Source organism: Mytilus edulis, chromosome 7, assembly GCF_963676685.1.
Source record: "Mytilus edulis chromosome 7, xbMytEdul2.2, whole genome shotgun sequence".
NCBI classification, from domain to species: domain Eukaryota; kingdom Metazoa; phylum Mollusca; class Bivalvia; order Mytilida; family Mytilidae; genus Mytilus; species Mytilus edulis.
Window position 1 is genome coordinate 45,730,828 of NC_092350.1, and position 21,584 is coordinate 45,752,411.

The window sequence follows — 21,584 nt, forward strand, 5'->3', positions numbered from 1 at the left end:
TAGAAATGCTTATCCATTCTCAATACTATATTCTAAATTGTGTTTTTTTGAGATTTTTAAATTAATAATTCAATAATGGGTTTAAAATTTCAGGTTTTATAAACAAACTTTTATATATAAAAAAGAATTGAGAAAAAAACTTGTATAACTTATTAATTGGATATAAGATTTCACTTTCACAGTAATGCAGCTTGCCAACAGCAAATGATGAAAACACCAGATACTGATTTATGAGGGACAGATGTCCTGAAACAATATCCATTTAACAAACAACAAAAAGCAGCTGTATTTTGTTCTTCAACATATTTAGCATGACTCATGATTAAATATACATTTACTTAACTTAATTTTAGAGACAACATACAAAGTAATTTATTTTGGATTTTTGTTTTTGTTATTATCTGATTTCAATAAAGTTTTAAAAACAATGAAAATTAACAGACAATAAAACAAAATTGTACATTTTTTTTTTACAATCACTGTTTTATCTTTTGGTTATTGAGAATCTTTATATTTCTCCCGCCGTGGCTTCTACATTTTACACACAACAGAGTTTACTGATACTTAATTGCTGCATGAATCTTTGGCTTGCAAGAAATAACAAAAAATGATTTTCTCAGAGGAACTCTACAGATTATAATCCTTAAATTAGCACACAAAAAAAAATGATTTAGTTTAGAAAATAAAATGAACAATGAATATGATACGAATGATCCATACAAAAAAGTCTATGTAATAACAATGAATGAAAAGCAATAATCACAACATATGTATAAATTATATCCTTGAGAGGTCATATTTGACACTAGATCTGGGAACATTGACTGGTATATGATATTGCTTGATATTATCAGCATCATTATATACTCATCAGTTCAATATTCTTAGGGATTTAGTGCACTAAACCATCGTAAATTTATTTAAAATTAATGTGATTTTTTTTTCAAATGTCAATTCTAAATCAGTCATTTTTTTTAAATGATAAAAATGTAACATTTGATCTTAAATCTGAATTTATAAGATTGCATTATTCTTATATAACAGATAATCTTATGATTTATGCTAAAATAAAAACATCACATTAATTAATTTACTTTAATCTTGTTTTAATGTTTAACAGAGAAAAATCTGACTTGAAATTACCTCATCAGTTACGGCTTATGCATACATTATTATCAGGTTTTAAAAGGATGCAAAAAAAGAATCCATTTATCTATATTTCATTTTAAAGACAATAATTCTACTGTTTATTATGAAATCTTATTGCCATTACAAATGAGTGACTTTGAGTCTATAATATCAGTTTTAAATTTTCAAGTTAAGTTTGTATTCATCATTTGATGTTGACTGTGTATTTGTAAATTGTAAATGTATTGAATGTTACATGTATGCCAACTAACTGGTGTTTTTTTATTAGTCAGAAGTAATTAGCAGATGTTTCTTTGTCAAAAATAACATGATTACTTAGTTTCTAAGCAAAAGCAGGACATTGGTAAACTCCCCCTTGCAGGATGGAGCTTTTTTAATTTTAGGTAAGCAGACACACATCATACTTTAAAAATTTGAGAAAAATAGGAATTTACTAAGAAATTTCAATATCATATTTGCCATGAAGTGGTTTGACCAGTGAAATGACATATTCTTAAAACTATATATAGCAAGATAATGGTTGTGTTGCAACTTAAACTACTAAAAGGTAACAGACCTTCTAAACAAGGCATAAAGTTTACAAGACAAACTTTAAGTAAACTAAATTCATTAAGATGATGGTAATAATGTGCAATTTAATTGAGCTTGCAAGATATTTTTGGCTTTAAGAGTGTGTTCACCTAACAGTTAAGTGTTAGACAAAGGAAATTATAGCTTCAAACACTTTGTATAACCATTTACCACTTAACCCCTGAAATGAGTTCCTCCCAAAAAGATAGATATTTAAAGACATGACTATGTTGTGCTTACCAGAAATCTTTTAACATATTCTGCTTCTGCTTAGAAACTTTTATTCTATGTAATACCCAGATTATAGTAGTCTCTAAAGACAATAATAAAAACTATATCACTGAAAATAACTTTTGTTTTTAGTGTCAACAGACATTGTATATTAAGAACAAGCAAATTGATGAGCCTACTAAGCTAATTGAACATTTCCTCTTCAGTTGGCTTAGAGACCCACACTCGCATCTTCTGGTCCTTGAATTTCTTCAGCATCACTTGTTTGGCTTGCTGGAAGTCTATAGCCATTTGTTTGGCTTTGTAATAGCTATCAGCTTGTAAAAGATCCTGACGCCCAAACTTCTGACAGACATGTTTGAAGGCATCGTAGAAATTCCTCTTTGTACATCTGGAGAACATACTCCCTTTCTCTATACTACAATGCAAAAACAAAAAACGACTATATAGAAATTATGAATTTATAAAATATAATTTTTCTACATCCCTTCGAAATTCTAATATTTCTGGAATACATTATAAATGAAAACTTGCTAGAGTAATTTCCTCTTTGATTTATACTAAAATAAGATGTTGGATAAGCATCAATGAATTAACTATGCACAGGAGTCTTATCCTACTACATATGATGAATTTTTTGATGTTGAAAGTATTAAGATTTTAGGAGATATCATGGAATCTTGATATTATCCATGAAATTGTGGTTAATGGCAGATGAACTCTGTACAAATACTAGCAGCAATGATTCCATACAACAAATTCAAGTTTCCTTTTTCATTGTATGTTTTTATTTGATAATTTATATTTTTCTGTTGTAGCTTATATATTTGTAAAGGCAATAAACTATTTATATGTAAAAATAAGAAGATGTGGTATAATTGCCAACGAAAAAACCCTCCACCAAAGACCATATGACATAAAAGTTAATAACTAAAGGTCACCTGACACAACCTTTCACAATGAGAAAAACCCATACCACATAATCAGCTATAAAAGGACCTTAAATGAAAATGTAAAACAATTCAAATGAAACAGTGGCTGATCATGGGAGGTGTTCAGGGGGTTCCCCTTTTTAGGGAAGATCAATGCATTTGAATGAGGACATATGGTTTGAATCCCCCTTTACCCTGCCTGGCCTTAATGTATATAGCAATGAAAAAATTTACCCAGTATAACATCTTCCCTCCGTGCCATCTGTCACTTCTGGTCTGTCATCATAGAAATTCCAGTTTACGCTTAAAGCTTTTGTTTTCTGTGTCTCCCTAGATGGCTCACATGCAGTGATTCTTCCTAACCAAGGATGGTTCAGCCTATAACCACTTGGTAACATAGTTTCTACTTTTGGTTCATCTCTGTCTACTCGACAACACATTGCTCTTGACAAGTGGCCATGATCATATAGGAATCCTACATTCATAAAGAAAAATCTTATTAATTACTGAATTGTGCAGCAATCTTTGCTTAAAGAAGCTTTTGCAGGCATGTGTGCAGAAAGATATTGTTGTCATAAATAAATGTTTCAATCAGAAAGTGATGTTAAGATTATTGATAATAGCTAAAAATTGATCCATAACAGTCGACTCCAATTAATTGCATACTTAATTGCATAATTCTCTCCTGCAAAAAAACATTTCCAATCCATTTAATGTAAAAATATCTGGTTATCTAAATAGCCTATCAAGTGGCCATTTGGTTAATTGCATGTCAAATAATTCTTTCATTCCACATCACATATTTATATAACCTACCTAGGGTTAAAGAGCTCAGATATATAGGATCTATGAAATGACTGAGTAATGCCCCTTGCATTCCTAAAACATTCCAGCGACAGAGTTTATCTGAGCATGACATGGTTCTTAATCTCTCCCCACGCAATATCCCATCAAAGGTCTGGGCCACAAAATCTTCATCCACTGGTATTGTGCCTTCTCCTAAAATATTTCAAAATTTGTTCTCCTTTAACTTAAAACCTAATAAATCTTAACTATCTGATAATACATGTGTTTCCTATTACATCATTCTTTGATAGGGTAGGTAGGTAGGACACTTTTTTTATTTTACAGTTTTTTTTTACATTGAGGCTATGGGAAAGAAATTCTGACTTAAACAGTGCATATTGAAAAATGACAAATCTTTAGCAATAAAAAAGGTGAATAATATGTTTTTTCAATAAGTCATACCTCCTTCCATTTTTGTCCTAAGTACACCCTGGACTTGGTTGGCAAATGTTGGCTGATGAGATTTATCATTAAGAGACTGTAATGGAGTGTTGTTAGATTCAGCATCCCTGTTAAAAAAAAAAATGTTATCATTAACATCAAATATATCAAAATTAGTATTTTTAAATGAGATACTGAAAACCAACTTATTTTTGCGAAAGATTTATTTTGGCGACTTTTGTAAGAGTTTTATTTTGCTGACTTTCGTGAGAAGAAAAATAACACAAATATAAATCTTCCTGAAAATATAAAACTCAAATCTTTCCTTATCAAACTACATCAAATTAATTAGAAATTCACAAAATTAAATAGCCACAAAGTAGACTAGAAAGGGTAAAGATGCAATAAAGTATCCCCAAAAATAAGTTTTACAGTAATTGTTTTTGAGACACACATGCATTATCATTAGTAGATTTTATTTATATGAAATTTATCTGATCATAGTTTGTAAAGAAAAAAAAAAACTAAGAAAAATGATGCCCATCATGTGGTAAAATCAAAAGAATAAACATTTACCCAAAGGGAATCAAATATGAACAGCAATTACATCCCTTACCTAGATTGAGACATTTCATTTTTACAAGAAAAAAATCTACACAAAAATTTACGACAAAAGGGACAGTTTTCCTTCCCACTTGTTCTGCAAGTTCTCTCTTAGATTTGTACTTCATATTTTTTTCTATATAAAGGGATATATAAACACTCCACCATGTCCTTGATGTCTATGTATTTGTTATAGGTTTTTCTGTTTTGTACTCATCTGATGAGCTAAGCCCTTTTCAACTGATTAATAAGATGAGGGTTGGCACCTTCAAACATGTTTAACCTGTAACATTCTATATGTGCCTGTCCCTAGCCAGGAGCCTGTAGTTCAGTGGTTGTCATTGGTTCATGTCATTCAAATTTGTTTTTTGGTAAATCGATTTGTTATAAATTAGACTGTAAGTTTTTCTCAATTGAACTGTTTCCTATTTTTCATGCCTGAGCCTTGTATACTGAACTATAGGGTATGGGTTTGTCTCATTGTTTAAAACTGTTCATTTTAATTCTGGTGGATAGTTGTTTTGTGGGCAATCATTCCACATCTCCTTATTTTTATATATATAAAGAGTTATGTGTAGGCATTCTAACCAAAATATAACAAATATTCACACTGCAAATTGGACACTCCTTTCCACAAAATATATTGAGAAGGTCATGTTAAGAACGTCTTTACACTAACTTCATTGGAGGTTGTATGTGTACTGATTGACAATTTAGTCTTAGATGCATGATTTTTTATATTAGTTGTTATTTAATTGGAACTAGCTGTCAGTAACTACAAGTACTCTCAGATTTTTACTTATGTCTTTTTGTTGTTTGTGTGTACAAGTACCCAGTCACGTCCACTCCGTGCTTTTGTTAGATGTATTTCTATTTGTAACCATCTGATCAGTTGGGTAGCGATCCCGCTTTCGTCGCTTGTGGAGAGTTGTCTCATTGGGCAATTTGGCAATCATACCATACCACATTTTCATTTTTATATTTGATAAAATTGTTCATATATTCTTTTATCTCTGACAATCTTAATGAGCAACAGGACCTCCTGACCTTACCTGGGTGAGAATAAAGCTCCATCTCCACATGGCGCTGTAGATATATACAAGTGGAACGTTATCCCATCTTTAATCTTTAACTTTCCTGATGATGAGGCTTCCAATATCTCATCATTAACACCAGGCTGAAATGACATCAATCTTCTATACAAGAACCTGCAAATAGATAAGTACAATAATGTTGTATCAGATTTCTATGTCATAAGGGGGCCTTTGTGGCAGGGAAGTCTAAGTAGTCCAACTACTGCATCACCAGCCTGTGAAAACTGAGGTTGTAAGTTTGAACCCTGCATTTGACAGGTGCACTCATTTCAAATCTTAATTGATTTATTAGGATTGTCAGTTTCCCTACTAAAGCATGTAAAGGTTGTGGTTCTCTCTGTGTACTTAAAAAAAGAAAACTGTGCAACTATAAAAACTGACCCCCATGTTCTAGCCAAAAGTGCAGAGAGTGGTGTTAAACCCCAATCAATCCATTTAATAAGTAAGACAACAATGATAACAGATTGATTACATTCTTCTAAAAATTATGGTATAGAAAACTTTAACAATGGGAAGGGAAGTCAATTAAATTCTGATCAGCAGTGTTTGCTTTTGACAGTTCTGCATTTGTACCCATGTCAAGTTACAATACACAAATCAAAATTTAAAGGAAGCTTACTTCTACCAGCTCAAGAAACAATACTGGAGTAATTTGATCCTAGCGCACACAAATGAGTGGCTGTTATATGAAAAAATCTTATGGTTTAGGTCCATAACCCTAGTATGACAAATTAGAAAATATTCAAAATTCCAAAGGAAGTTTACTTTGACCATTCCCAACAAAAGTTTAAAGTTAACTGTATATCATACCGGTATATCATTTGAATCTTTAGTGGATTGATAGATTGATTGGTGTTAAACACCACTTACCGCGCTTTTGTTTTTTTTCCTGGAAGTCAGTTTTTGTTAATGGTGAAAGCCTGAGTGCTGGAGGTAACCACAACATTCAGCAGGAAAACTGAAAGTCCCCATCAATCAAGATTTGAGTCAAACACACCTGCCACATCCAGGGTTTGAACTCATAACCTCAGTGTTGACAGATAAGTGAAACAGTAGATTTACTACTTAGATCTCTCAGCCAATGAGGTCCTGTTACATTACATAAAATGACCTCTCAGTTGAACTCTACTTCACTTGATCTTTATTAATTAATGCAGACAGATATCAAACATTTCACAACAAACAACATTTTATAAATACCTGATAAATCCTCTTCTTGTGATGATTTCAGCATGTGAATCATTTACAGTATTGCCTTCTAAACTTAGCTCTTTTCCAGTGATACAGCGATTTCCTGCAATTGTAAATCAAGTTAATGACATCAACTGAAAATTTTGATCTCCTTTTTTGATATTTATTCTAAGCTTAATTCTTTTACCAAAGATTTATTCTCATCTCTTTAAAAAAAAAATTCCATCAGTCTTTCACAGAAAAAAAGTATCAGAAAACCTGTCATTAACGGAATTTTGTTTCTGTGTTTAGAGTGATGCCCTTTTAAAAAAACGTGATTCGTTAATTATAAAATTATAGAAAATTATACTAGTATGTATTTATATACTGAAAAATTGCATTTAAGGGCAAATGATACAGTTACAGGGGAGGTAATGACGTTGCTAACGTAAAATGTTATTTTCGCGACGTCAAACTGTGACATATCGGGAAAAGATGCATTTTTCGACTGATTTTTATCATTTAAACTGATTTAATTTGAAAACAAGTGCATGGACATTTTTTAAAACGACATTTTGTTTCATTTTGCAGGGAGATTATGTGGACCAATATTTTTTTTAAATTTTGATAAATATACAGCAAAAAATGGTGTTTTTTTCTCAATTCATGACCATTTGATAAATATGAGTTATTTCTGAATAAAAAGTGCCAAAATTTTTAAGATACTTATAAAATACAGAAATTACAAATTATTTAAAAAAAAACCAATTTGTGTTTATCTTTTAAAACAAAAAAGTTATGTCTTTCTTTTGAAAGGAAAAATACGGCCACAAATCTAAATTTTGAGCAAATATACAAAATTTCGACCTCATTTAACTCAAAAAGCAGCAGGTGAAGGTATATTTTTTATAACATATTTGATTTAATCAGGCAAAATATAGCCTTTATGGAAATTTTCATCAAACTGTAAATATGGGATCAAAACTGTATCGTATGCCCTTACATATATAATGGCACTGACCTATGGTTATCACTATGACTGGTCTTCACTATTTCCTATAGAAATTGTACAATAACTGGAGTTTTTGAACAATTTGAATTTATTGGAATTTTTAAAGCATCATGATGGTTCGTCTATGAAATAAACATAATAGTAACTAAAGAACTGGTTATTATTGTGATACATGCACTGCAGACCTGCCAACTATCCCGATTTTCGCGGTATCATCCCGATTTTTATCCCTCAACCCGAATCCCGATATCGGGATCGTCAAACTAGTCAAAATCCCGATTTTCACCAAATATACCCGAAAAAATTATTGTTTACCGATTTTGAAGTTTTTCTGATCAATTTTAAAAAATCTATAATTTTACCTGGGGATATATTATGACAAGTTAACGACCCTACGCTAATCAACAGTCACAACAGGTGTCATAATTAGTGGTTGTATGTAATCAGATTACCTAATGGGTCGTAACAGTCCTCAAAATTAATTTGTATACACACATTTGGTCAAAAAGCCTTTCAATTTTAATCAATTTATCAAACAAGCACAATTTGCAACATGTGCCGTAGTTCCACAACAAAATCATAATTAATTGAAAGATGAGAACTGTAATGAACTCTCAAGAAAACATTGTTTATCTTGAAATCCGTTTAATTTTTTAAACCAGACGTCGTGTGTCTGTTGATTTAAAATCGACGCCATTTTGTATTCACTTCTACTGTTTTACTGTATAAGCCTCCTTCGGTAAGAGCACCTCTGAATACAAAGAAAGATAACTCAAATTTTATCCATCTTCTCCTTGATACTGATAAGACCATAAGTAAGACTAAATCAAAAATCTGTCTTCATCCTTTAACTTAAGGACATGTAGTTTTAGGTCTTTTGAGTCAAGGTTCATTAGATTAAGAAGGTCTTTGGAGGGGGAAAAGGGGGGGGGGGTCTCTACTTTGAATCCTTTATTTTTAATGCCATTTTTCTCTATTCTTCAGTTATTTTGTCAATTTTATAATTTAATAGTACAAGAATCATGCAAATAAAAGAAACCAAGGCCTACAAGCTCATCATTAGTATACCAAAAGAAAAAAGAAGAGAACTTAGACTATTTTAGGAGTAAAAAACAATGCACACAGAAAAGTCGCTAAAATTTTAACCCTTTAAAATCTGGCCGCGCGCTAAATCCCCCATGGAGATTTTCAAAAGTTGGCAGGTCTGGCACTGCTGTAGGACAGTGGTATTAACTGTGATAGCGATAATGACCTTGACAGTCATTATCACTGTCTTTGTCAATACCACTGTCCTGTGGGCATAATTGCCAAGTGACATGATATTCCCATGTAATACAAGCTTTTTCAATGGTTTACATGCGAGGATTTTGTCACATGGTGTGTACAAGCTTTTCACCACTTTACATTCAATTACACGCTTTTTTGTTCTTTTAATTTTTTGGTCGTTAGTGATATCTCAGATTTTTTCCTTATTCAGCCATAAATACAAATAAGTTTGAATTAATTGTTTGGCTGCCATATTGTTTATTTTTCTATATGGACGAACAGCAGAAGGTAAGTTGTTTTTACAATTTTGTGACCATCTTCTTTCAAATTCACTTTATAGGGGAAATTTCCGCTGAAAGAGGTCGCTTTCAGGGCCTGTACCATCTTCTAGTGAGCGGATTGTTAAGTGAAAACAATGTTTACGTACCAAGATAATTCAAGATTTATAAATTATATTTTGGAGTTTGAGTTTAAATGATCGAGTGACGAGTAACGCATTGTGCATCCTATGTTGCAATGATATAAACAATACATGTGAGAGGATAAATACAATGTAGCTATTTGAAATTTTGAATAAGCATTTAACAGTTTATTTAATGGAAATCATAAAACGTTTGTCTTTTTCAATTTCAGTTTCAAATTTAGCCAACAGATTTCCACAGGCCATGGGGATGAATATCACGGAACTGTTTGATCAGCTCCCATAGTACCAGCTGTCTTCTAATGAATTAACCAGTTTTGACAAGGTAATAGCAATGGCACAATGGCAGAGATAATAGATGACATTTTACATTGCAAAAAAAAACCAACGTTATAATTCTTTCAAAGCTTGATAAAGCTTATTAAGTTCAGTCAAATATCAATTCTTACTGTGAGAGAGCATTTTTAATTATATATAAAGAAATTTATACTGAATGCTGATCAGAGCTTGACAATGATAGATTTCTATTGTGTGCTGTTATCAAATAAATGTAACTGAAGTTGAAACTGGCAGTTGTTTTGAACATGTGCCTAGTGGTGTTGCTTTAAAAGCAACATAACAGACCACTGTTTAATACAATAAAAGTTTACAGTAGAATATTGTTTTTTTTATATTCACAAATTTGTATAATATGAAATTATGAACATTACCACATTCATATTAAAAAGTCTGCATCTACGTAACATGTTTTCACACTTTTTGACATGTCATGTCATGATTTCACATTGTCATAGGTTGAGCTAGTATGCCTGTGGGCAGTCCATATATCACGATAATGACCATTTTTTCAATAACTATTATGCAAAAATGTTATGTAAGTAGCAATGTCTCAAAGACCAATACTGACCTGAACCAATAGCTATCACAGTTCCCATATCAGCTTCAGACATCTTCATCACAAGCCCAGCTAAAACTTTTCTTCCTGCTAAATTTTCTGATATAGAAGCTACTAAAGCATTGAATTTCTGATGGGTCAAAGCAGCAATTTTGTCAAAGTGTGTCATACTAGCAGGATCAATCTTGGACACTGTCGAAGACTGAAAATAATTTTTTTTTTAGTTCCTTTAAAATTGTACAGATCAAAAAAGTTTATTAACAATTGGACTTTTGCCCCTTCATCAAAAAGCAGACTGGTCGGGCTGTTAGTTTTCTCGTTTGAATTGTTTTATATTGTCATTTATGGGGCCTTTTATAGCTTACAATGTGGTATGGTCTTTGCTCATTGTTGAAGGCCATACAGTGACCTATAGTTGTTAATTTCTGTGTCATTTTGGTCTCTTGTGGAGAGTTGTCTTATTGGCAATCATATCACATCTTCTTTTTTATATTGGAACATTTTAATGTGAAAATATCATCAGTATTCAGAATGTGTTAATAATTTACCATATTACACAAAGTGTATGTAAAATGCAGATTTGGCAGTAAAACAATACTAATGATTATTAGTCTTTGTACTGTGGCAGCAAATACTGATTTTTAATTTGATTAAGCAGGAAATTCAAAAATGACCACCTAGCCTAATGATAAGGACACTAAAACAAAACAAGGAAGACATTTTTTTCTCAGAAGATAGCAATGTTGGCTATAGCAGTGTTCTCATGTGAGTTTATTTTTCAATATGTAAGCAGACTTTTTTTTTATAAATGCTTTAAATTGATGCCTTGAAAAGTGTACCATGCGCATGAAGTAGGTCATATTTTGTTTTTCATTTGTTCTTCATCTATCCCCATTGCAATGATATATTGATATTTGAAGATACCTGAAGTCCTGGTGGCAAGGTTGCCATACACACTTATTTATGTATTACAAATTAAACTTATCAACAACATTATGTCAACCTTTGATAACTTACAGCAGTATTAACATTGTACTCCCCAGAAGCAATCAGTATCCTCATAGCTTTATCGGCAACTTCCTTCCTTCCATCTTTCTTATTCATACATTCAACTGTAGCTAACATTTTATCACCAACATAAGCAGCCATCAAAAATCTGTGAAAACATGAATGATATTTTGAAATGTCAAAAACATAAACTAATGTGGATTCAGTTTTTTCAGTGGGTATCCATTTGGTTGATTGAGGTAAACTTTTTGTTGTTCATTTTTCATATAACTAAAAGATAGTAGCTTGTTAATGCAATGCAGATTGTTGTATACATCTTGATGTTCATTATAAAAGAATTTCATTTCACATTTAAATGAAAATAAACGAGCTTCATACAAAAACATGCAAATGGTCTGTTCATAACATAAATTTTGTTAAAACCTAAAATCACTAATACACATTGACATATGAACAAACAATTCGGATAATTAAAAGTACTTTAAATGCTTTTTACGAAATGACTCACTATATCAAAGCGTCAAGGATGAATTACTTTGCTGTATATATTGTACCTTCAATCTATCATTATTAAATCAGATATATTTTAACTATAAATAGTGTAAAAAACAAACCTAGGTTTATGAGAAGGACCCTTTTGACACATGACTTCTATTCTAGCAACACTATGCCTAGATTGAGCATATTCCATCAATGCACTCACAGGATTTTTATTCAAAGCAGCAAAACTTTCTGAGGTCAGATCCAGGCTTAGCAGACCAGGAGGTGGTGCCATCTGGGGCCTACCTGTTACAGGTAATGATTGAAATGGTAGAGGTCGTCCCTGATTGGACATTGGTTGATGAGATTGGGTATTCCCTGTAATGGTTACTTGATCTAACTCCAGAGGTTGCTGGGATATTAATCTTTTCTCTGGTGTTGGTAAAACAATCTTTTGAGATGAATCTGAAATAAAAAAATTCCAAATTATTCTTCATATATCATGTATATGATGAACTTTTAAAAATCAAAGCAGTTATTTTAAACTGAATAATTGATGAAGTAAGAAATTTATAAATCATTTCAAAATGTGTCTTGTTAAGTACTGTTTGCACTACATGTATGTACTTTATTCTATAGTATCATGAGTATGAAATACTGAGAAGACATCTTGTATGCTGTATTAAATCGGCAATGCTTTGCCATTTTAGTATTTTTGTTACTTTTCTTTTTGATCCTATTGACTTATATTTATTTAGATCAAGGCCTGAACTTGGTACTTAATATAATCAGGCAATAATCACGTGTAACATCACTTAATATTAATGCAATTCATGGTTTTATATCAACTTTCCAATGAAAAGAAAGCCATTAACAGGTTATTTTTGCAGGGTGTTAATTTTCAAGGATAGAACAAAACCGTCAAAATAAATACAGCCAATTCAAAAGTGCACATGCATCTAGGTATTGATAAACGTTTTGAATCCACGAAAAATCAATACTGCCAAAATATTTTGTATACCTTATTCAATGAAAATTAAGAAATTTTACACGTGTGAAAAGAACCCTCTTTACGGTATTTAAACAACACAGGAAATGACCTTTAACCTTATCCAGTCAAGGGTTTTAAATGTACTTAAACAAGTTATCAGAGAAAAATAACATGCATGTGTTATTACAGACACTTTCATGAGTTGTCTGTTCTTTTTTCCTTATTCTGTAGTAACATATGTTTGTTATCAGTTAATTATATAAATATATCATAAATATTTCATCTATTGTCATGTTTGTTGACACTTGGGAATTCTTGAAACTTTGCGCAGTAGCTTTATATATTACCTTGATAACTAATTTTCAAATTCCATTGATACAATTTTGATCAACATAGTAAATCAATGAGACAAGGCCTAGGCCTTTAAGGGAAAATTAAGCTGTAATAACAAGGCTTAGTTATTACAGGCATGTAATTAATTATATGAGAGTAAATGAGACACTTGGGAATTATTTGAAATTTTGCGCAGTGCCTCATTTCAAGTTCTGATCAACATTTCTTACAATGAATTGAAATACATTTTGATATATGGCTGAGCAAAGGTTAAAAAAGAGATGTACATTTGTAGAGAAGCTGTAATAACACTCTTTGGTTATTGCAGGAATATATTTTCTGTAATAACATACTGTGAAAGTACTTTAATTCGTGGGTATCAATTTTCGTGGTTTGAGCAATATTTACATGTTCGTGGGTTTTTAAATTCGTGGATTTTAGTTTTCTAAAAAAAAAAAAATTGAAAAATTGAAGCCTTTAGAAACGAGGGTTACAAATAGTCTAGATTGAAGGAAATTGCAAAGTAAACATTGACCCGTGTAAATCGTAGTGATAACACTAATTAACCCATGATAAAGTGATCAACAGATTAAAGACCATCAAAGGTGTTAATTAGGCCATTAACATGTCACCTAAAGAAAACAGTAACATAAACAAATGCTATGAATTGCCAAATAATTCTTAGCAAAATCAAGACCAGCATAATTTTTTTATTTCTTATATGTACGAGAACTATGAGGATATAAAATGAACACCTTATCATACTAGCATATCAATACCGGAAATCTGACTTTCATTAATCAAAAACAAAAGTTGTACATTTTAGGTTATTAAAGATTAAATGGGTATAATCCTGCATGCGGTTGTAGTTCTGTGACTGCTATTAAAGTATTCTCAGAGTTGGTGCTATTCAATATCTTCTCTTAGACTAAATCATACATGTCATATCAGTAGTCAAACCTACCGATTGGGATCTTTCCAGGTCTTGATTTAGACAATGGTTATTTTATTTCGTTGGACACTTAAATTCGTGGATAAAGTCATCCACGAAAACCACGAAAATTGGTACCCCACGAATAAAAGTACTTTCACAGTAGGTGTACTATGCATGATTGGTAAACTATGAACTGTTATATCTTTGCAAAGTTTATTATACATAAAGAAAATTATAATATCAATAGAACTGGTGAAAAAATTTTAAAGTTTGTATATTGTCCCTTTGAAACATGTAACATACATATATATATGTTATTACAGTATTTTGATATTTTAGCCCACAATAACTACATGTTTGTTATTTTTCTCTAGTAACTTACTTAAGTTAGAGCCTTGACTGTTATCATGACCCCTAAAACCTTACCGTTTGCCTTATAAGATGTACTGGTTTGGTTGTTCTGTCCACTCCTATGCATCAAAGCTTGGATGCCCTTAGCAGCAGCTTCTACTAAATTAGGTTCCTCCATACCACTTGCACTTCTCTCCTGTTGAACCAATGCCATTGGTGATGGTGGTGGCTTAAAACCACTAGTTGTTGGTGATGTTTGCTGTGCCAATCTCTCTGCAACTGGTATTCGACCGGCAGGTTTTATACCAGAAAACTGAGACCTTTGGTCCATACTTTCAACTGAATTTGGCATGGAGTTTAAATTAGACTGAAAGTCTTCTGTTTGTGTTTTATTTAATGAATTATTTACATTACTGCTTTTCATCAGTGTTAATAAACTTGGTCTGACTGTTGAAGGTGAAATTTGCTGTTGAACAAGTCTTGATGATGGAGGGTTCTGCAATCTAACTGACATATTCAGTGTTCTAATCATTGGTGAATTACGTATACTAGTATCTACTTGCATGAGTGGAACTGGGTTACCTCCCCTTATTTGATCCACTTGCATGAGTGGAACTGGGTTACCTCCCCTTATTTGATTCATTTGCATGGGTGAAACTGTGTTACCTCCCCTTATTTGCTGTATCTGTCCTATTCTCGGAGCCAGAGGTAAACATGGTAAAGATGACTGTGAATTGTTTGCTTCTGAAGTGTTATAATCCAAATTATTCTGACCTGTACTTGTCAACATCGGGTTTTGTAGTAGTTGCCTTGGTGATGGAGGTGGGCCAGACGTTATAACTTTTTGCTTCTGCCTATTGTGCGGTATATTTGTGTGCATATTTTCATCAATATTGATACCAAGTTTATCTTTTATATATTTAACTCCATTAGGAGTCATTACCCAAATATTCCCATCAAATTTAACTAAGCTTTTTTTTGCACTTTTTTCCAATAAAGATTGAACTTGTTCTTCTGTCATTTCTAAGGAGTTTTTAATCACAAATGTTCTTCCCATCTGAGTTGGACATTTTGACAATGCTTCCAATACAAGATCCTCGTCAGCATAATTCATTTCAGTTTTAACATGTTTAAGGGTCTCATTTTCCCTACACACAATATCTAAATCATTATTTACAGAATCTGCAGTCTCCATATCAGTTCTTTCAAAATCTGAAATCTGCCGCTGAGAAAAGTCACTAACTAAATTTTCATTTTCAACAGGTTCCAATTTCAAAGACGGAGGATTTGAAAAATTACTTTGTAAACTTGATGGCTGTTCACTACTACTTGATGACTGAAAACTTTCTAATCGTAAGAGCTTTAAATGCTCTTCTGTCATATTAGTTAAATCCCCCTGGAAGGTTTCTACTTTCACATCCCTCCATTCTGATTCTCCAGTGTCCATAAGTGCAGGAGATGAGTGTCCAATTATCCAATTTACAGGTTTATCACAGACTTTCTTGATGTAACCTTTCCTTTGCATGGCATACAATGTTGGATTGATTTCTGATGATGTCCTAAACTGCAGATATTTTGTTATGTTAATGGTCTGTGCTGGACAGTCTAGTGATTTCAGAAATTTTACAATCTGTGGAATAAGCTCTGGTTTGACTTTAGTTTTCTGTGTCTATTAAGTAAGAAAAGAGATTACACATTGATAAATAATGTTAAATATTTCTTAAATGTACATGTAGTAGTATTTTGGTAATATTTTAATTATAAAACTTAAAAAGAGGCTCACCTCTTGTTTCTCTTATCTGGGGAAAAAATTAAAGTCTGCTTCAGAGGACCTTAAATTTAATTTCAAAACTCAGATCAACTACTAATTTGGGTAGCATCCCTTGGACTGTTCTTGGGTTATGTCCCTTTAAAACATTACATGGAAGGGGAGCAGATCAATATAGAGCATCAACTACGTCCCATGGACACATTCCCAATATATGTTATTGAGTTGATTTTGCATACAATTCGAGAAAAATGTTCATACTACATTGTATCTACTTTAGAATATGTTTATAATATGGGTAAACAAATCAATTGACAAACAAATCAAAACTTCATGAAAAAGGTAAAATCAAAGTGCTTGTAAGCACTGAACAGTAAAGATTGCTTCAATTTATCAGTGGGAAGTAAAATTAAATATTGCACAGTATAAAGCATTGGTTGTAGTTGATTTAACAGCAATTCTAGATCTAGACAAAGGAAGATAACTCCATTTTTAAAGATGACTTTAACAATGCCATCATTTATGTTGAACTGGAGTAATAATGTTATGAATTCTGCAAAATGTCTTAATTACAGAATATACAAATCTGATTTTTGTTTTGAGAAATATTTATCGTTGTTACCATCTGATCTAAGAATGTATTTATGTAAATTCCGTTGCCTTAGTAATAAATTGCCCATTGAAACAGGCAGATTTTTAAATATTGATAGAACTGAAAGACATTGTAATCTTTGTAATGCTAATGAACTTGGTGATGAGTTTCATTACTTATTCAAATGTACCTTTTTCAACAATGAAAGAGCTAAATTTTTACCTTTAAATATATGTAATAACCCAAATGTTTTAAAATTTAAAGAATTGATGAAAACATCAGATTTATTTACACTTACTGGAATAGCAAAATTTTGCAAAAGTGTTATTAAAACCTTTTAATACATGTGCTTAATCATGTTACTATAATTTGTACTTCCTGTCAAATATCTGTATTAATTATATATATTATTGCACCTTTGTTAACCATGTTGTTCTAATGTAAATATGTTCACACTTTTATTGTTTGTTAAAAATGTTGTACTAACATACCCCATGTGGGGGCTTTAGTGAAATAAAATGTCTTATGTCTTAATGTCTTATGTCTTATCATTTATACTTTTAGAACATATATATATAGTAGATTCCTGCACCTTGCAAAAGTTATGTAATTTTCTTGACAAGTGTAACATCAATTTGTGCCTAGAATATCTGAGCATATTACATCAATAATTTTTTGGAAATGTTCATTGACAGGATGTATAGAATGTTATGATCAATGCACTATATTTTGTGTATTAAAAGGTTAGTGATAAGTCTTGGAAGATTGAGATATCAAGTCAGTCCCATAAGTAGTAATCAGAGTAGAAATTTTATTCACAGTACTCAGTACACTAGTAGATTCAAAGTTTACACAACAAATGAACTAATATGATACTATTTGATTAAAAAGTAAATTTCATCTATTTTTACTTCAAAATTTTAGGAGTCATTGATTAAAGCATTACAATTACTCATGTGCTTTTAACAGTTCCTTAAATTTATGGCACTGACTGCAGTTACATGGTAATGTAACAATAATAAACAAAAATATTGTTACATTGGAGACTGATTAACTAAATACCGAGTTGGGTAAGGAACCGATCAATTACAAATTTAACAATAATATTTGTGTCTACCAGTCTAGTTACATTGTGTTATTGTTTAATACATTAAAGACTGCAATGTACATGATGTATGCTAGATTTATTAAACTTATTCCTTCTATATTTTTGTTGCTTAATTCTTCGATATGTACATTTTATGTACTAGATAATATTAGTTATAATGATGACATTAATAATAATATTATTCAACAAATAGTGTTAATTATTTTGATGTTCTTAAACATACTGTAGATTAATTATTATTTTGTTGAATACCAATTTTCGTGGATTTTGTGGGTACAGGTGAACCACTAAATTAAAGTTCAATGAATAACAAATATCCTTTATGTTCATGAGGTTTGTATGCAGACTTCCTCAAAATCACGAAATAAAATATCCCCAAACATGTGCACACGATTTTTCCTTCATCCACAAAAATTGGTACCCATGAAAATAAATGAATCCACAGTACTACTTGTACTACTGTTGGTAGTTCCAATAGTTTGTTGTTCTATTTATTTAACTACACACCTACCCTTATTACTGTCATTATACCTTGAACAATGGATGTAGTGATTTCTAAATAAAAATAAACATTACCAAATTTGCTTTGGGTGAAAAATTTAAAACTTGGTATGCATTTGAATTAATCATTTTACACATTTATACAAACACACTAACATAGTTCTAATATTGAAATCTGAGATAAACATAAAATCAGTAATCATGGTAATGAACGGCAATAAAATCGTATTGAAAGACAACATGAAACAACCTCACATGCTTCCAGCAAAAATATTTGACAAAAATATATAAACATTGTAAGAGTAAAAAAAAAATTTCACCTGAAGCATGGCACATTGAAAATATCTTTAACTTCAAAAAGGGATATATGCAGAATGGAATTGTATAGTATACAATACAGATGTGCACATTGCTGCATCACTAGTTTGTGATGGCTGCTTGCATTGGTTACAACAAAAACACTTGGGACTAAAACCATGAAAACCTGCTCCAAAAACAACATACTGGATTTCTAGAAACTGTCTATGTATTATAAAATGTATATAATTTTTTTTTTATACAATTGTATATATCATGTATATCACATAAAAGTTTCAATTTAATACATATTACTTAAGTGATCTTAAGTCCTATCATAGATTGCAGTGTATTAATTTAATGTTCAATAATGCAATGTATACTGCAGACACAAATATTATTATTACCATGATTACATTCATAATTAATCATTTCCTTAGTCAGCAACCATTTGATTTTCTGGGGATAATTTGTTTTTGACCCTGAGAAAAAAAATGTTTGTTTCACCCTCAGCTGCCACTATATGTAATGCTAAAATTGAAAGAAAAAAAATATTTTCGACTTGTCGCCCAAAAAATAAATTAAGTAAAAAAAAAAAGTTTGTCCAGAAAAAAAATCCATAGCCCACCCCCCATAAAATCAAATGGTTGCTACCAAACCCTGCATTCCAGCAATAAATCTCCAATGGCAAAGTAACACTTTTTTTTTTTATTATGTTACATTGTACATGTGATGATATTTCCATGTAACCATTTCCAGTGCCAAATTTATTTGGATCAAAATATTTTTCTCTCCTTCTTCTTCTCTGTATTAGCTTCCTTTAAATAGGAACACCTCTAATATATATATTATTAGAGTATTTGGGGTAAATTTTGAAAGATTTTTTTCTGGTTGTATGTAGATAACTATGTACAGCACACTATGTAGGAGGTTTTCTTTCATTTATAAGTTGTTTTTATATATATATACAGACTGTTTTATTTTGTATCTTTTTATTTTATTTTTTATTAAAATAAAGGAAACGTGCACCATAGCAGTATTTACATGTTAGGGTCTTATATACATGTTTTTTTGTTTGTTTTTGTTTTAAAACTTAAACATACAATATTTAAAAGTTGTACAAAAACAAAATAAGTGTCTATAGTGATAGTAGTTATGTATATATAATTCTATTTTTTATAAAAGGATAGAGTTATAGATTAATTTTCTAAAATGAGGTTACTTAATTATTTTAAACATGTTAAAAGGAACAAGTATGTATTTTAAAAAGTAAAAATATATATTGCATCAATTTTAATATGATAAAATATCTCATAATAGTGAACATCAATTTTCTTGACTGGCGATGTGGAATTTCATTGATAAAAACTAGAATCTTTTATCTAATTAAAAAGCTAAAAATAAAAATAAGACAGTCATTAAAAACAAAGTTCTTATTCTTAGTTTCAGTATCATGTAATAAATTTACTTTGTTTTAAGTGGAAAATGTGGTTAAAAATATTTTGGCATCATATTAAATTATCATTTATAATACAGGAGCTTGTCATTAATTTTAATTATTTTAATTATATGATAACATTTCTCATTTTATAGAGATTTTAAATTTAAATTATACTCATAATTTAGAGCTGAACTCGCATTCTCCATGATAAAAAAAAAATGTGTACGCCCCTGGGTATCATAGTATCATTACAGTTCACTAAGATTAGACTCAATGATAAACTTCTCAAAAATCAAAAGTGAAAGTAAAATGGAAATTAAAATGAAAGTAGAAATATAAGGTCATATGGACATGAATATGGAGCTTGGTTGTGTATGAAAATACGAAAATTTTTACTTTAACTCCACTATAACGAGCCATGTTCTTGTGCTGGGGGTGATATGGTTTGGAATTAAAATGCTTTCTCGGCGTTCTCTTGTTCCTCAAATTTGTCTGCCAAGTTGGTGGTTTTTCGTTCGTTTTTATTAGGTTTCCTGATCGTTTTAGTCTATAAAGATTAGCATTTAATGTTCGCTTATCAACTTTCACTACTCTCAAAATGTGTGATAGTTCGGCCTCGTTATTATGCTGTGACTCTAGAAAATCAAAAATTCTTTGCTCAAGCTGTCCATCGCCGTCCATATTGAAAACTAATATAAAGAGACGGTCATGGAATACGAATGGAAAAACTCCGGAAAATATCTCCGAATCAAGAATTTGTATAAAAAATCTTAATTATACAAATTCTTGGTGACATCAAAATGAAATTGTAATAGTTACTAGGATTTAAACAATGCACAAGACCAGACAGATATATTCAAATAATAAATAAGCGGTCTCGCTAAATAATGAATAAGTGATAAGAAAAAAAAGTTTATCGACAAGAAGCGTCCAGAAACGACTAGAAGAAAACAAATCTCTTTTTTCGAGTATATTAACAAGACAATTTAATGGAAGTTTCAAAATTAGTTTATCTATTTAGTTTTATTTATATGGATGCAACTTTTTACCCTTATACTATTATAATACCTTAAAGTCACATGAAACCTCAAATAAAAAATAAATATGCATATGTTTTTTATTTAAGGAATGACTGTAATATTTTTTTCTGTCTATGAAGAAATAACATAAAAAATTTGGTGCACACTGAATCACGCGCGTAGCGGGTTAT

General features: G+C 31.0%; 1 protein-coding gene across 2 annotated transcripts; it reads right to left on the bottom strand.

Moving 5' to 3' along the window:
* Positions 1-462: 462 nt before the first annotated feature.
* LOC139481578 (double-stranded RNA-specific adenosine deaminase-like) lies at positions 463-21,064 on the bottom strand. Of its 2 annotated transcripts, XM_071264999.1 has the most exons (12): positions 20,771-21,064; positions 15,334-16,336; positions 14,743-15,249; positions 12,193-12,523; positions 11,588-11,726; positions 10,583-10,772; positions 7,007-7,100; positions 5,765-5,920; positions 4,131-4,237; positions 3,699-3,881; positions 3,117-3,357; positions 463-2,368 (listed from the first exon to the last, which is right to left on the bottom strand). In XM_071264999.1, the coding sequence occupies exons 1-12, from the start codon at positions 21,053-21,055 to the stop codon at positions 2,134-2,136; spliced, it is 3,471 nt and encodes a 1,156-aa protein (XP_071121100.1). In that variant the 5' UTR covers positions 21,056-21,064; the 3' UTR covers positions 463-2,133. The 2 variants fall into 2 exon arrangements, with proteins under 2 accessions (XP_071121100.1, XP_071121099.1); XM_071264998.1 differs by having other exon boundaries at positions 14,743-16,336.
* Between the last annotated feature and the right edge of the window lie 520 nt (positions 21,065-21,584).

What these genes read in the sequence shown, in the direction of transcription:
- LOC139481578 (XM_071264998.1), bottom strand. Translation starts at nt 21,055, where the DNA reads ATGGACGGCGATGGACAGCTTGAGCAAAGAATTTTTGATTTTCTAGAG. An exon ending in GGAGCTTTATTCTCACCCAG is followed by an intron (nt 4,238 to 5,764) that starts GTAAGGTCAGGA and finishes TTTTTTTAACAG; the next exon opens with GGATGCTGAATCTAACAACA. An exon ending in GAGGGAAGATGTTATACTGG is followed by an intron (nt 2,369 to 3,116) that starts GTAAATTTTTTC and finishes TTTGCATTGTAG; the next exon opens with TATAGAGAAAGGGAGTATGT.